The 17,489-nt window shown below is 42.7% G+C and overlaps 2 protein-coding genes across 3 annotated transcripts; both read right to left on the bottom strand.

The window, feature by feature from the left end:
- Positions 1-1,693: 1,693 nt before the first annotated feature.
- Positions 1,694-3,329, bottom strand: LOC308305273 (gap junction delta-2 protein; the record flags this gene model as incomplete). The annotated part of the gene is made up of 2 exons (XM_080750037.1): positions 1,694-2,540; positions 3,259-3,329. The coding sequence occupies 2 exons, from the start codon at positions 3,327-3,329 to the stop codon at positions 1,694-1,696; spliced, it is 918 nt and encodes a 305-aa protein (XP_080606163.1).
- Positions 3,330-5,350: 2,021 nt separating this feature from the next.
- On the bottom strand, positions 5,351-8,168 carry LOC308305338 (actin, alpha cardiac muscle 1-like; the record flags this gene model as incomplete). 2 transcript variants are annotated; one of them, XM_080750113.1, is made up of 6 exons in its annotated part: positions 5,351-5,494; positions 5,885-6,066; positions 6,413-6,604; positions 7,085-7,246; positions 7,357-7,681; positions 8,040-8,168. In XM_080750113.1, the coding sequence occupies 6 exons, from the start codon at positions 8,166-8,168 to the stop codon at positions 5,351-5,353; spliced, it is 1,134 nt and encodes a 377-aa protein (XP_080606239.1). The 2 variants fall into 2 exon arrangements, with proteins under 2 accessions (XP_080606239.1, XP_080606240.1); XM_080750114.1 differs by having other exon boundaries at positions 7,357-7,552.
- Positions 8,169-17,489: the final 9,321 nt, after the last annotated feature.

Genomic DNA, 17,489 nt, shown 5'->3' with positions numbered 1-17,489 from the left:
ACTCCCACAGTATTTGGCATAAAGATAAACTATCTATCTGTCATTCCTGCAGTGTATATGGGTGTAGTCTCTCTCTCTCTCTGGTCAAAGTCACAAACTACAAAGTAACCATGAGACCACCACAGCAACTGAGGGGCCTCGTTGGTCAGGGTGCATGTCATATAGCAGTCCCCTCAGGCCACACATTATGGACCACAAACTATTGATGTGTCTCATGGAAGCAGAAGGCCCATAGAAATACACTGCAGCTGCATAGTAGCACCAAGTGATGAGATCCTGATCACCTTGTCTCCTGCACTGGGAGGGGTTCCTCTCTTGGAGTAGCACAACAGAGTGGGTGTGGCTAATGTCTTCACTGCACCAAGCCAAAACTCACACACTGGCACTCCACACACATGCAGTAGCACAAGCACAGCAGACACAAAAACATTGCACCGCACACGTTTCTGGTGTACATGAATCCCACTTTTATTTTAGACAGAAAACGATGTTTGTTTTTTTCTGGTCTGTTTTTGGTTACATTTAAAACCGTCCTATGAAAAACTGTAGCACCAGAGCAGATCTTTATTGCCCATTCTTTGTTTAAAAATGTCAATTTGTGCTATTTTTGAGTTTAGATCAGTTTTGATTGTGGAGAGACATTTCCTTCTTGAATATAAAAAAAGACTAGCACTTCATTTCTTTTCCATGTCATTTGCAAAATAAAATAGAGAAAATCTTATATCCTTTCCATTTAAATCACAACAAATACATTTAAAGCAAATGAAAATTGGGCGGCATTTAGCATAATCCAAGCAGGGAATTAGCTTTCATGATGAATAATATCATATATTTATATATTTATATGTATACATATATTATGTTTATATACAAGTATGGCACTTGATTACACAAAAGCAAGAAAAACACTTTTTCACAAATGAAAGCAGTGGGCGCTTTGGTGTGTCATAAATTAAAGAAGTCACAGACGTTAGCGTTTTTGCAGCAAATCCACCGGATACTGTTTTGCAAGTCAGCTATTATAGCAATGGAATGGTTATACATATGTTAAGGTCAGTGGTGCAACACAGGCAACTAAAAACATGAATGACGCTGATGTATTTTAACTAGGTCGATCGATCCATAGTCATAATTGATTTATATATCTATGCATATATAAATCTGGATGGTAGATTTTTTCCCCCCCTCAACCTCATGTTGTCACTTAAATAGGTTGGTGTCAAAAATCGGTGGGAAAAAAACACACACACATTTTAAAAACACCGTCAATAAATAGCACATCTTGGGTTAGGTTTGGCTCTCAAGTGTTCACCTCTTTAGTGCAATTTGCATTTACTCTCTTCAAGTACAGTAGTAACAGCCCAACAAAGAGTAAATACGTGAACACGTCAACATGGTCTCCATTTAGCGCTTTACAGAGTATAAAGGTTACTAAAAAGTTGCATCAGTGCAATAATAAATAAGTAAACAAACGTGTAATCCCACGCTTGCCATGAAGTCCTTAAAAGACAAACCAAAATGAAAAATCTGCCCACTCTTAAGTCATAACACGGATCAGGCGTGCGGAGCTGTCCATCATGTCCATCAGGGGGTTTTCCACTTCTCTCTCTCTCTCTCTCTCTCTCTCTCTCTCTCTCTCTCTCTCTCTCTCTCACTGCAACATTGTCTCGTTTCTGGCATCCCTCCCCATGTGTCACACATAAGCAGAGTCGCTGGACTGAGTGCGGCCAAAATTAGGCACACTCATTCTCGGCAAGTCCTTGTTTCTGATCTCATAGATGGACTTCCTCCGAGCCTGCACGCCGCGGACAGCCGTTTTGATTTTCCTCCACCCCAGATGATTGAGTTCTGCCAGGTTCAGAACCACGCAAAACCCACTGACCGCGAACATGAACACCAGAAAAACTGTTTTCTCCGTGGGTCTGGAGACGTAGCATTCGACATCTTTTATGCAGGGGTATCGATCACATTCGTACACCGACGGGACGTTGAATCCATACAAGAAGTATTGACCCACCAAAAAGCCTATTTCCAGGGCGTTTCTGAAAACCACTTGAATGATGTAAAATCTCGAGATACCCTCCTGTCGCCTCATTTTGGACTTAGTAGTTCTCATGGCCGAACTGGGCATCTCTTTAACTTCCAAACAGTCGGGATCGGCTTCTTTGGTGGAGTTCTCTGTGTTCTGAAGTACTCCGTTAACAATAGCGTTTTTATTCACTGCCTTTTTACTATCTTTCACTGAATCTGTGTCGGCCTTGTCCAGAGTCAAATAGACAGTCGAGTAGCGTCGCTCCTTCTGCTTGGCCGACTGGTGCACCGAGTACGTGATGAAGCAGAGACTCGGAGTGCATACCATGATGATCTGGAAAACCCAATATCTAATGTGTGAAATGGGAAATGCCTTGTCGTAGCATGCCTGGTTGCAGCCCGGTTGCAAGGTGTTACAAACAAACATGGTTTGCTCGTCATCATAGACAGTCTCTCCAACTATTGCTACGATAAGAATCCGGAAGATGACCACCACAGTTAGTAGGATCCTAAAAAGCAAGCATAACAAACAATGTGAAAATAAGGGTGCAAATATGTGTTATTGGTAAATATTTGAATTTCAACTGTGCTGCTGCCGTTATGCGGCTCATGCGCTCAGCGGAGTCCTGAGCTGGCGTGTTGGATGTGGGGAGCTGTCCGGTGCTGAAATCAGACGCTCCACTCTGTGGATGCTATGTGTTTCTTACCGTGTTGATTTTTGTTTTGTTTCGATGACTCTTACGTGGTGTCGATGTGCTTAAGCCCTCAAGTATGATTTCGAGTTTGAAATAGCTATTTGTAATGGGCACGGACGCTATGTGTAATTGCTCTGTGTGACTATCGTGTTTTGAGCTTGTTAGGCTAATGGAATGGATGGTAAACGCCAGCTCTCTCCCCCTCCTAAAGTGCACGACCCTCACTCAAGCACCACAACAAGAATGAATGGATGGATAAATGAATCGATGGATGGCACATGGTGTTTTAGTTTAGGTTAGGGTGATTTAGTTTTCAGCAGCAGCATCCCGGGTCATAAAGAGACAGCTGTTAGTTGGATTAGTTGGGTCTCACAGCAGGGAAGAAGGAAAAAAAACCTGTGAAAGAAGAGAAAAATCCACAACACAGAAATGGGGGAATAGGAACCATGCTAAAGACGATCCTGGAGGCTGCTGCATTTCTTCAGGTGTTGTCGGTGTTGGGATAGGATTCATCTCTCTTTTTTTTCCTTACCTTCCTATCATAGTAGAGTGCTGCTGAACAGCAGCCTCCAGGAGCCTCTCTAGTATAGTCCATTCCCCCATTTCTGATCATCCGGAGAAGACGAGGGCACAACGGCACTCTGCTCAAAATCCTCCGAAAATGTTTAAAATTCCTCGTCCCGTCTCTCTCCCCTCTTCGTTGCTGTCAGTCTCCTGCACGTCCGATCTTATCTAGAAAATGCATGGAGAGCGAGGCGATGCTCGGGCTGCCGTCCGCCTCCTCCTCCTCTCCGCGCGTCTCTGTGCAGTGCGTGCAGCCTGTGGCGAGAGCGCGAGGGCAAGTGAGCGTTCTGCTGCTGCTGCCGTGTCTGCCGAGCGCCCGCGCGACGTCGCCACACTTTTCCTTGTCATGGGAGTCTGAAGGGGGCTGATCACTATAAGCCCTCCTTTTTTCGATCTTCAGATCAGGTTGATGGGCGAGAGCGCTGCGTCTGGATGGAGGGAGGTTTGGATTTAATGTCTTGCCAGCGTTAATCCGCCTTTAAGTAGTAGGTCCCCCCACCCACCTCCCAGTTGTAGGTCCCCCCACCCAGCCCTGCGTCACGGCGCAGACAGGTTGGTGGCGCGTGGCCAGGGGACGCCAGGGTTTCTCATTTTCAATATTCGGTGTTCATCGGCGTCTCGGGATTAATCGGTATTAAAAAGAAGAAGAAAATAAGCTCAGTGCACCGCAATGGGTGTCTTTGTGGTTTTAAACAATATAGAGGTATTAGAGGCGACTGAGCCTAGCTGGACCTGAACTAATGCCTATGGGGCAGGCAGGCCTACACACTAAGGCTTGAGGACCGAATCATGCCAGGAGCTCAAAGGTCAAGATGTCTATCAACGATTGTAATAATTATATTGGACAAAGGGTGTTTATTTTTAACAGAGGCCGAGGCATGGGCTACAGTAGCTGTGCACACCTTTATAAAATCGTGAGTAGGGCTATTGCACCAGACATCCTTGCGTGCTTAGCGGCATCTGTCGATATGTCGCAGCAGGCTGCTGGATGGGCTGGCCGGCGAGGCTGCCGTTTCCACCTCAGGCAAAAATGATGCTCTGGATACAGTGACTGAGTGAGAGAAGCATCCGAGTTGTTAATCGCTTTACACTGCAGCCCAGCCCACCGCCTGCCTCCTGTCTGTCTGTGAGCGTGGCTTTAAAAATAGAAGCAACGTAGACTCCGCCCTGTATGGATTGCCCAGAGAGAGATATGATCAACTCATCATTACACCGCACTGTGCACGCGTGTGTGTACACTAAAATTAGACCCATGTGTGTGCTGTATATCTGATAATAATAATAATAACAACCTCAAATACAATGCGTCACTGTGTGAAGTTAAAATTCATGTAAAATACACCTTATAGCCTACTGTGTGTGTATGTCCCTGTACACACACACACACACACACACACACACACACACACACACACACACACACACACACACACACACACACACACACAATTGCCATAGCCTAGTCTGTTTGTTGATTGCTTAAACATAATTTATAACCTACTACTGACCGAAAATAACTGATATACAATTTATTTTTGATAAACAACACAGTCCACGTGGAGTATAAATTACTCTTTGGCATATACCTGTTCTCTCAGGTTGGATTACTTGTCACGTGACCGCCCTTGTGTTTTCACTCAATGAAAGTATGTGCAGTTAATTTCTCATAAGGTGGCTTATCTTCTCCGCTCACAGTAATCTTTTTCCACGGACACAGGAAGGACAGAGAGGTTCACACATGCAAAGTGAAAGAGATGTTTATAAACTATTATTGCTATGTTTATAACTCTACTATTTTGTGAATACTCTTCTTAAAATCGGAAACAACCCAAAGCCAACCCCATATTTTCTGGTTAGAATTCAAAAGGTAGGAAATGTTTTGCAAGTCCCGGGTCTCATTTATTTAAAAAGCTATACATACAGTATCCACATAAAAATTGCACTTTTGAGTGTAAACAAACACTGATAATTGACGACAACACGAATGGCAGCTTTGGGGCAGTAGACCAATAAGTTGGTTTTGCAAGGAAGGAGATAAAATGGGAGGAGAAGTTCAGTCTTTAGAAGCACTTCCTGTGGACGATTGAGGGACCAGCCTCATCATACTCCTGCTTGCTGATCCACATCTGCTGGAAGGTGGACAGAGAGGCCAGGATGGAGCCTCCAATCCACACAGAGTACTTCCTCTCAGGGGGAGCTATGATCTAGTAAACACAAGGGGGGAAAAACTGTGAGGACCCTGGATACATGCACATTCACTAAGGATTAGACAAATGATTAAAGACAATATCGTCACTGTCAGGCAGAAACCTCGTATCTCCAAGTTTCAAATTTGTAAATTTTTTCGTAAAGAAAAGCCCTGCTTCAACATACAAGGCTGTCGCACAAAAGTAGTGAAAACAGCAGATCTACAAGCACATAACGCCTCGCTGCGCGAGGCATTGTGTGCTTGTAGATCGGTTATTTTCACTAGATTATTTTTAAAATGATAAATAAAAAACAGTTTTGGACATACAAGGTTTCCACCCAACAACGACGATATAGAAGACAAGACATACATACCATTAAAAACAAATTATATCAAAATGCATTACCTTAATTTTCATGGTGCTGGGGGCCAGGGCGGTGATCTCTTTCTGCATACGGTCAGCGATACCAGGGTACATGGTTGTACCTCCTGACATCACGTTGTTGGCGTAAAGGTCCTTACGGATGTCGATGTCACACTTCATAATACTATTGTAAGTGGTCTCATGAATGCCAGCAGATTCCATACCTAGAAACAATGGACATCTCAGTTCCTACACTGTTTTACCCTCACAGCAAAGGGCACATTTGCATCATTGTAAAACAGGTGGCCACATGCACGCGCACTGGCAGCAACACAGGTGCTGAAATGGACAGCTCCCATGAACAGCTGCGCTCCAAGGAGCAAATGTCAACAAATCAAAGCTACAGCTTTGCATGCTGCTAAGGAACCCCCTCAACGATTTGCTTATCCTATTTCTACCCAAAGTGTACTGTAGGTGATGATAGAGTTTAGTCTGCGCGACTCATGCAGCGCTGAAATATATAACCGTGCGTAAAAAAACATTCTAGGAAAGAGCTCGTATTTTACGCACCAATGAATGATGGCTGGAAGAGGGTCTCAGGACAGCGGAAACGCTCGTTGCCGATGGTGATGACTTGGCCGTCGGGCAACTCGTAGCTCTTTTCCAGAGAAGAGGAGGAAGCGGCGGTGGCCATCTCGTTCTCAAAGTCCAGTGCGACGTAGCACAGCTTCTCCTTGATGTCACGCACGATCTCACGCTCAGCTGGTGGTATCAGATTGGAACGTTGTCAGATAAAAGTGCCACATGTGTAGGCAAAAACAATGGACGCCTACATTGATATGTAGCCTAATATTTGGCAGTGGACCCTAATCTGAAAATAATTTGTGCAAGGGACCCCCAAAATTCCACAACGTTTCGAAAATAGATGGTTTACAAGCTCATAGCGCATCACAATGTGATGCATTGTGAGATTGTAGATCAGCTATTTTTGAATAGCCAAATATTAAAGTGTATTTGTTATTCTACTACTTATGCTGGGGACGCCCTGGAACCCCCTCAAGGAGGCCCAGACCACAGTGAGAAGCACTGGGTTAAAATAGCCTATGTGTAGGACAGACAGGAGCCCTAAATGTTAAATGTATGTGAAAATATAGACTCTGGCAGGACTGATCGATCGTGCATAACGGTTGTAATGGTGTAACACGCGTGTCTTGTTCTGGCTGCATTGCTGCTTTTGCCTACCGGTGGTGACGAAAGAGTATCCACGCTCAGTGAGGATCTTCATGAGATAGTCTGTGAGGTCGCGACCGGCCAGATCCAGACGCATGATGGCATGGGGCAGAGCATAACCCTCGTAGATAGGCACGTTGTGGGTCACACCATCTCCAGAGTCCAAGACAATACCTGGACATGGCAAATAAACGTTCACACTCATTAATCCATTCGTTCAAATTGAGTCATGTCATAATATATTATTTAAAAGCCAAAGAATATATCTCATATCTCATACACACCTGTGGTACGTCCAGAAGCGTACAGCGACAGCACGGCCTGGATGGCGACGTACATAGCGGGGACATTGAACGTCTCGAACATGATCTGGGTCATCTTCTCCCTGTTGGCCTTGGGGTTCAGGGGAGCCTCGGTCAGCAGGGTGGGGTGCTCCTCAGGGGCCACTCTCAGCTCGTTGTAGAAGCTGTGGTGCCAGATCTTCTCCATGTCGTCCCAGTTGGTGATGATGCCGTGCTCGATGGGGTACTTTAGGGTCAGGATGCCTCTCTTGCTCTGAGCCTCGTCACCGACGTAGGAATCTTTCTGACCCATACCAACCATGACACCCTGACAACACACAAAGATCATAATGCTTCATACGATAAGTGCATCACCGGACATGTGATTACCACCGTTGCATTATTGTGGTGTTGACATGGTAACAAATCGGTTGGCAAAAAACAAAGGCATAGGCCTAAAACAGGGGTCTTCAACAGGGGGTCTGGGACCCCTAGTGGGTCCTCAGAGTTACTACAGGGGGGCGACCAAATCCTTGAGTGATAGGCTAGTATTTGCAATTAAAAACCTTTAACCCTTGCATCCCTATTCTGAGGATAACTTTTACCAAAAATACCAAGGGGACCTTGGCCTGAAAACGTTGAAGACCCCTGGCCTACAACCTACATTGCTTATGTTAGGCCTATACCTGGTGACGGGGGCGACCGACGATGGAGGGGAAGACGGCGCGCGGTGCATCATCTCCTGCGAACCCTGCCTTGACCAGGCCGGAGCCGTTGTCACACACTAGAGCTGTAGTTTCCTCGTCGTCACACATTGTGTCAGTTCTGTTGACACACACACACACACACACACACACACACACACACACACACACACACACACACACACACACACACACACACACACACACACACACACAAAGAAACCAGTAAGCCTGGCTTTAGGGGTTATTTTAGTTCAATCAGTGCCCTTTCACAAATAAAAAGGCTACTGGACTGCAACAATAAGGACTATTGATAAGCTATAGCTAGGTTAGCTCTATATTTCAGAAAACATTCATGCTCAACTGCAGTGTATGTCAAGAAATGCATTTATGTGTGGATAACCAGATTGGTATGTATGAAGTAGGCTATCATTTAAATATGACACATCAATCACAAGCCATGATCCCTGAATGAAAGCAAGCTAAGCTGATTGACCATAACGTGACTGTTAACGGTCTGTTCTGTCACAGAGTCGTTCGATGACATTTGGTTAGTCAAAAGCTTTCTAGTGGAACCGTAGTCATTAAAAAGAAAGAAAGAAAAAAAGTTATCCATCATCGTATGGTAAACTCCTCTGGTTAACGATGGCAATTTAATATTCAATTCCTCAATGCGTATCCTCTCGGCCAGTGGTTCCCAAACTTTTGAGCCTTGACCCAAAAGAGAAATTAGACGTGGGACCCAAACTAGTGAAAATAGCAGATCTACAAGCTAACAACTGGCTTATTCGCACAGCCTTGTGAGCTTGTAGATCGGCTATTTTCACTACCCCTTAAACATATTTGTTTTCTATTATGGAATTTCTTAGATTTTTCTTTTATTTACTCGTAAAATTACTTAGATAAATCATTGCATTTCTTGAAGGAAAAAAAAAACGCTTTTTTGGTAATGTTTTTTTTTTTTTTTTAGTTTTGAAATAATGATTAAAAACTAAAAATGTAGGAAGCAAAAATGTGTCCGAGACCCACAAATGAGTCCCGACCCATGTTTGGGAACCGCAGTGCTCTATAGACTAGCCTACTCACCAGCAGTTCAGCACCGGGCGCCGGATCTTGAGAATAAAACCAGGGGTGGCGAAAAGTCAGGACGCAACAATTTATACTCTGACAAGTGTCCGTGAGATGGGGCTGCGAGCCGAGCCCCCTGAAGGTGGCTGTCGAAGTGCGCCCCTCTCCATATTTGGTAACCCGGCCCTCGGCTCGCCCCATTGGCATCGGCGAGTCCATTAATGGAATAGTGAGGCCAGGGAACTCCCGTGCGGACCATCCCTGCCCGTGGCCCATGTAGGGAGGAGGGGAACGATGCCAGGGAGAACATGATGACGGGGCAATCAAACATTAGGTTCACTCTTCGAATAAGAATAGAACCGTATTGTTTGCGGCAGATAGGAAGGTGACAATAAGTCTGAAAAGTGCCACAATTATCACAGATACAGAGTACAGTAGCCACTATAGCCAGTTATGTTTTTTGTTCACTAATGAAAACAAACGCATGTGGCGCATGGGGTACCAACACATCTGGCAACAGTCAGCAGCTGCTTCACACGATTAGGACTAGACATTCCAAATGAAATGCCACCAGTTGGGATTTTCGCGTCAATGCTGCTGCTGTCTGAACTCTGAATATCCTATCTGACCATTTCTGATAGAGTGAGGGTTAGGCTACTTACTTTTAACGGTTTTAGAGCGTTGTTGTTTTCTTAACACCAGTCAAAGGTTAACTGTGAGGATATCTATCAGAGAAACAGGCTATATATTATATTTAGCATAACCATAAAATCGATGAGTATCCATACTCATCATAATGAGTTGCTCGTGAGTCGTGTGCATTTGGGTTATTGATGGCATATGTAAGGTGAACTGGCTTGTCAGAATTTACATTTGCTAAATGAAAATAATTACAAAGTGCTCAACTGCTCATATTTTACCTAGATTGGTTCAACGTTTTATTTTATTGATGTTTGTAGGCCGACTACCTAACTCACACTATGAACTCCCCCTGTCTTGGTGCAACAATGCTGCAGTATGTAGCCTAATAATAAAAGACTAAAAAAGCCTAATATAACAAAATAAAAAGCTTAGGATTTAGAGAGACACAGGCCTGTAAACAAATGTTAATCCCCCCCCTTTTTGCATTTCAAAACAATTAGTACAGTGTATCTTGTTGTTTTGACACATGCCTCACTTTTTATTCCTACAGAGCGCAAAGAGCAAGACAGTGATGACATTGCTAGTTTACACAAAACAGAAAGAGAAAGCTCCAACAGCTTTAAAATAACATTGACTAAGAGCAGTGGATGGTTCCACCACAAGGAGGACAAGATGAAAGGGCACAGAGAGCCACATGAATCATATGCTGTTGTCACCCGACCCCGAGCCATAACCCCTCACCGTATGACTCCTTATTTTGCTCTTACGTAATGAATCCAGGCCTGCTCTCAGCATCATTTTGCCCCAGTATTCAAATAATGTTAACATTTTATGAATGTGACTTTGCTGAGTCTGTCCATAATATACAGGAGAAGTGATATAGGCCTAATAAAGTAATGTGACTGCTTTTTCTATTCATTCGTCCCTAGGAAAACATTACAATGTTATGGATGTGATATTATTGTGTGTGTATAAGCCTAATGTTTTCATGACATGTTAACATGGCAGGTTGAAATAAGAGGTATCTGTTGGTCAGAGAGGGATTTGGCTACTAATGGCCATTCATGAAAACAGTGTTTATTTAGCCTATTCCCAGAGCACCTAATGGTGTAAAAGGCTCGCAGCAGTGTCTGCCTGCTCGTTTAATTGAAGAGGCTTCTCAAATTCTCACACCCAGCAATTTTCAGAGCTGTTTCAACCAAGGTTAAATCAACTTTGCATGATCACACACCTATCTACTGCCACCTCAAGGAAGAAATCAGATATAAATATAGCCCAGTAAAATGTGTGTTCTTTGTGTGGCCTAGTTGTTAGGTGAGTACGGATCTTAAGAGTACCGTCAACTAAGTTGTGCAAACTGCAAAGTATGCAAATATTTGTCAAATGAATCCACTACACATTTGGACACCGCCTGTTAGACTAAATTGCCCTTATATTATTATATTATAGTCTACTGAACAAAATAATAACACTAATAATTATATTCATCATCATAATAATATAAAAAAATATTTGCAAAGATATATGGTGTGATTTGAAAGCAAATTGTTTATAAAGAGCTCAGAGCATCAGAGAAGCGCATCAGAGAAGTGATACAGTCTATCCATATTCAAGCAAACAATACCTTGCCACTGTTGGCAGGGATCACATTCAAAATGCATGAACCATTTTGAACGAATTACAATATAGCTTGTTCAGCACACACGCCCTGAAGTGCTTCATATTTTGCAAACTCTCACTGTCACAAATCAGCCAATTTTTGCATACAGTGCATGGATGTGTGTGAGTGTTTATGGTCTGCATGTATTTGAATATATTCACTGTACTGTAGTCCCTGTTAGTCGGGAGCAGAAGTCAGGGGCAGATTGTGCCCTTTGGTGAGCGCCTAAGACTGTCAGGAGAGGAGGGAGATAGGAGGCAGGCAGAAAGGAGAGGATGCATCCTGCCTGATGAGCTAGGAAATGCCAAGCTAGAGTAGAAACCCTCTGGGTGGTAACACACGTGCATGCAGGCAGGCAAGCACTCGTGTGCACACACACACACGCACACTCTCTCTCTCTCTCTCTCTGCTCATTAGCACATACTGTAGATTGCATATTATGAGGAGTGTAGTGGCTTTACATTCAGGGCAGTCTAACTCTGACAGTCCCTAAGTTAGTCATACAAAAGTGTCCCCACTTGTGTATCTGAATGTAAAGTCATGTGTGTGTGTGATTATAAACCAGTATGTGATTAATTGGATGAGGAGGCCTATACATTTCCTCTCTTTAAGCCTCCCAGGTCTCCTCACACAGCATGAATCCAAAGTGCTGATTTAATTCAGTGAGTGTAAAAATGTACTCCTAAGGTCGTAAACCAGGTTTCACTTTTACACTCCGAGTTAAATTATCACTCTGGATTGTTACTCGGGGCCAATAAAGCAAGCTTTTTCCATACGAAAATTCACCAGCTAAACCTAGGCATCTCTCCCTCTCTCATGTGCATCCATCCACTTGGCTCTCAGATCGTATACCATGTGCAAGCCAAGCTCACAGCATCCTCTGCCAAGGCTTTTGAGTGGAATAAAAGAGAAAGAACAAAGTTGAAATTAAAATCAGGCGATTTTTTGGCAAGTGCTATTCTGCCCCTCTGGGTGTTTGGGAGCAGAACAAACCCAGAAAAAAACATAGTGTAACAGGATCTCATATGACAGACATACATATTGCACTAAAGCCAGTCCCTTTTCTGAGAAATTGCTCACTTATAAAAAGCATCACTGAGTTTTAGTCGCTGTGCATCAGTCAACAGGGACAGCCTAAAAATGAGGTTAAATAGCTCTTTGAGTAGCAAATAAAATATTAATGAATAAAATTTGAATGAGCAATAAAAATGCGTAGGCAACACCTACCCGGATTTGTAGGTTTAAGCTTTAATACTGATTTGAGGCAGCTGGCAATGCAATGGCAGAGAGTTTTCAGACTCCAAATCGTGCACAAAAGTGTACTTTTGACGGTTCTTGGAAAGATTAAGTTGGAACTCCACTTTTGGGGGATTTCTTTTGAGCTGAAATTCTGTTTAATGTGTGTACCCCACCCAGCACTGCAGGTTAAAACAAAAGTGGCCTCATTCCACCTTTACAAGGCATTTAAGGACATTGTCAATAATAATGATTGTTTGTTTAGTAAGCACAGGTTGCCAATTGCAATTGACAGAGAATTGGTACAACTGAGCAGTGATTGCAAAAGCCTTACAATTTATGCATTTAGCCAACATTCTCTTATTCAGAGTGACTAAAGAGTTTTTACAAATTGTTTCAGTCTAATGAAAGGTTACTCAAGGACGATATTATTATGCAGCTTAAAAACAAAAAACAAGGAATAAAAGGTATTTTAGTCTGAAGGTCCTCCAAAATGTTTGTCACGATAGCTCAAAGCACAATAGATTGAATCACAGGTGTAGAATAGGCGTCTAGTGATGGTATTAAACATTGCCACAGAATACATTGACATTGACAGAATAGACCAACACAACAGCTAAGGTCACAGAGTTGATTAAACCACAAATCTCTAAAGTGTGAGTAGGAGAAGAGAGAAAACTAGAAAGATGTAATTTTGGAAATTGCGAGTGTGGTTGCCCTGACGTGAATCACATTTGGAAACTGAACTCTGAAATTCTATCATCAGAACAATTGCAATTCTGTACTCCTTGCTTAATGCAGCTCTGAATTCTGAAGACACATGGCGCCTTTTAGCAATGTAATTAGTGTGGTGAGGAATGAGGAAACAGAAAAAAATAAAAAAGGTTCATTGGCTAAATGTTACTCCGTAAACCTGAACTGATAACAATAGTGTGTTCTTTGTCTTTCAGCCAATGAGGAGACATAAAGATGACGTCACCAACAATACCGGTTCCTCATTGGCTATTACGGAGTAACACTTGACCAATGACAAAGCAACAAAAACTGCTTTTGATTTTGTGGGCACACGTCACCATACGGCATACGCCATACATAGCATTTAACCAATGAGGAAACAGAAGAAGAAGAAAAGAAAACGCGTTTAGCCAATGAGGAAGCTGCATAAAGGTGATGTCACGAAAATGCTGGTTCCTCATTGGCTAAATGTTACTCCCTTCAGGCAACCACACTAACTAGACTGCACTCTGTCGAGGTACCAACTTGTGCCTTGCACACTTGTGGCCACAGATATAAAGAGCTAGATGCCTCGTTCGCCTCTGCAGTTAATTGGAGCGATGTGCAAAAGTTCTAGTCCGGACTTCCTGAAAAAACTAAGGGAACGCTGTCAGTCAAAGTGACTGCTGGCCAATCACAGCGTGTCTTTTCCGGGACTTATCCAAGGACTACAATTCAATTCAACAGAGCCAGTTCCGATGTTGCGCTGCTCAGCTGTTCTTACAGGCTGCATACGTAAAGACCAGCCCCCACCTGCCTCTGATTGGCTTACCGACTTCCGTATGTGTGACGCACGCGGGAGCAATGAACACGTTAGCGGTGAAGATTCCCTTAGTTTCTCAATGCATACGCCCCCTAGCCGAAGGTCTACCTTTCTATGTCTATGCTTGTGGCCTACTTGTGCGCCAGCAGAGCGTGGCCTGTTATTTATATCAGGTGATGATAACGTCATCAAGAATGCTGGTCCCTCATTGGCCTCAACCATAAACACAAACATTTACACAAACAGATACGGCACATACAAAATCACAGAACGCAGTACTTGCACACTCTGCTGGCGCAAGTCAAGATCATTCAAATCATGTGGATTTCAGGATTCAAATAGGAACAGCGTGATTCCAATGTGTTTGGACATTCAGAATGTTTTAGATTCCTTTTGGAATTCCAGTCATCTATGATGTTAGTCGTCTATGACATATGGTGTGTGCCATGGTGTATGACTCCAAATTTGGGCAAGGTTTCAAGGTTTGGGCGAGCCCCACTGACTTCATGAAATTAAAGTTGAATGTTTATAAAAGCGCGCTCTCTCTCTCACACACGCACGCACGCACACACAATATTGTTATTGTATTGTTTTAACTAATAACGTGTATTTTTTGCTATTGTTCTGGCTCTTTATTGACCCTTATGTAAGACCTGACCAGTGTGTTTTCTACCAAATTCTGTCTATAACAACTCAATCAACAAACAACACACGTTCAAAGCCATTTTAATCGTATTTTAAGTTTCCATATACTCATTTACATGTCTGAGCGTCTTCATTGTTAAAAAGCTATTTCCATTCTTATCTGCCCCAAGCAGTGTCATCATGAATTAAACAGCAATCACAGGCCATGAACACAAAGCCTATTTCATTGCAGACAGTCCCACACAAATGTGAAATTCATGGTTTTTACATATTCACCAAGCAATTGGAACCCATTTTTACAGACCTTCTGGACAAACAAAATATGTTTATATTATATTGTATAAAGTTTTCTCAGTGTACATTTCATATCAGCATTCGAAACTGAACTGTCTCAAATCTCCCCAGGACATCTCATAATAAAACAGACCTTACAAGAGGCCTCGCCTCAGAATGAAAAGTAACACACTTCTCTTTGGAAGAAAATCAAGTGTGCACTGTTTTTTCCCGTTTGATGTCTTGTTAGACCTCAAAATCTTAACCACTTTAACCCTGGCATAGCATAGGCTAAAATAAAATAAAACATAAACATTTAGAATATCTTTGTGGTTAAGTGGTGAAGTGGTTAACACAGCGGCTTGCCGTGCCTCATGTTCTGGGCGCAGGTTCGACCCAGGTTGGCTCCCTCCAGGAGTAGGTCGGAGAGTCTGTCCAGGCCAATGCAGGTGGTGAGCGGGGTGACGAGGCCATAGAGAGCTCCCAGGGTAATGCTGAGTGGCCAACCCACGCACAGAAGAATCACCAACCAGATGATGCTCCAGAAACATGACCCACAACTGGCCATCCTAGTCTGGGAGAGAGAAAAGTTGAGATCATGGGAGAAAAGGTTGTGGTATAATCATAAGACACGCAGGAATGCATGGTCAAATTGAAAGAAGAAGAAAAAAAAGATATGGTATGCTAATAAACATTTTAATTAACCAATCACTTCACAGATTAGGACATTTAGTTTGAGTCTTGCTGTAAGACAAGACATCCATCTCTGAAGCCATTGGCCATGTCAGAGTATCTGACGGTCTCTGCAAAAATAACTGGAATAAAGTCCCAATGCCTGTCCACACCACTTTAGTGATGATAGGGAGATTATCAGATTGGAACGTGCCCTGTTGATGATCTGGATGTACTTGTCAGGATTTAGCTGTGGTCTTGACAAAGCATGATAAGCCGTCAGTGCCATGCAACAACCACAGTGCACGTCTGGCTGCTGAGGTCAACTGGCCACCCACTTAGACCCCACAGAGGAAAAGCCCTGCCACATGAATCACCGATCATGCATGACTTCTGTAATAAAGCATTATTTAGCTGTCAACATTAATAACGAATGACAATGGGTGACAGTGTGTTGGTATTTGGAGATCCAGATTGTTTATTATCTATGATGAAGCACAGATTACTGGAATGTGTAAATGCCATCTGCCTGATGATTTATTCAGTGTAAGGTGGCAATTGAATGCACACAGAAAGATTATAAAATATGTTTGCTTTCATGTAATTCAACTCAGTATGTGAGAGATTGAAGGTGAATATTTAAGTAAATGTAAAGTACATGTATAAATGCCCTACTTTTACATTGGATCAATATTTATATAGACTCCACAGACTATAAAATATCGAATTAATTTAAAAAAGATGGATATGGAAGCTACAAGGTTTCTGCCTGACACTGACAATATATTTGGTTCTATAAATGTATTTATAGAACCAAATATATTTGTGGTATTTTATTTAACCACTGCGGAGGTTGTGGATTTGAATCCACCGTTGTGTATCCGGCTTTGTCAAGTGTCTCTAATACGAACATTGGCCCATGTTGAGGTGAGCCGGGCGGGGAGAATGATATGTCACTGCACGCATTCCTACGGGGACGTATTCCTGTCAGCGGGGAGTGTTTGGTGGGAAGTTTGGACGAAGGCCTACATTCTCCCGTTGGTGGCTCCTCACTGGAAGGTGAGTCAATAGGATACAGCAGTGACAACACACAGAAATGTGTGGGGAGGAATCAATTGGCATTATGGGTAAAAAAACAACAACAACAAATACATTTATTTGTTTTGTACATTTAAATAAATGTTCCTGTTTTCTTTCCTCAATTTTGTCTTTATATCATTTAATATTTTTCTTTCTGCTTACTCTTTATTTTCCCTAACCCCACTTGGTCTTTTCTACAACCTTTACCGTGCGCTGCAGTGGTGCAATCTTGCATTAATGACGTATTCTTTCTGCCAACATTATAATAAAAAAATGAAGGGGCCGTATCTGAAAGTATATATATATATTTAAAAAAAAGAATATTTGGTCCGAGATCAAGCCTTGAAGTTGAGATTGTATATATTGTGGTATTATGAGTGTCAAAGTCTAGTCTGCTGGGACTCCTCAACCCAGTTAGTTTAAAGAGCTAGAGTTTTTCTTCCTCTCCTAACACTTCCCAGTTTTGCTTTGTGGTATGCAATTTCCTGTTGAGACACACAACATAAGACTAGGGCTGTGGTCAGGCATTACATAAAACACGAGCACATCTTGTGATTTTTAGGAACGTCGTCCAGCGTATCAAAACATTTAGACAATGCAGGCATTGAAAAGCCATTAT

This window comes from Nannobrachium achirus, assembly GCF_963921795.1.
Source record: "Nannobrachium achirus genome assembly, chromosome: 20".
NCBI lineage: Eukaryota > Metazoa > Chordata > Actinopteri > Myctophiformes > Myctophidae > Nannobrachium > Nannobrachium achirus.
This window is presented reverse-complemented; position numbering and strand designations above follow the sequence as displayed.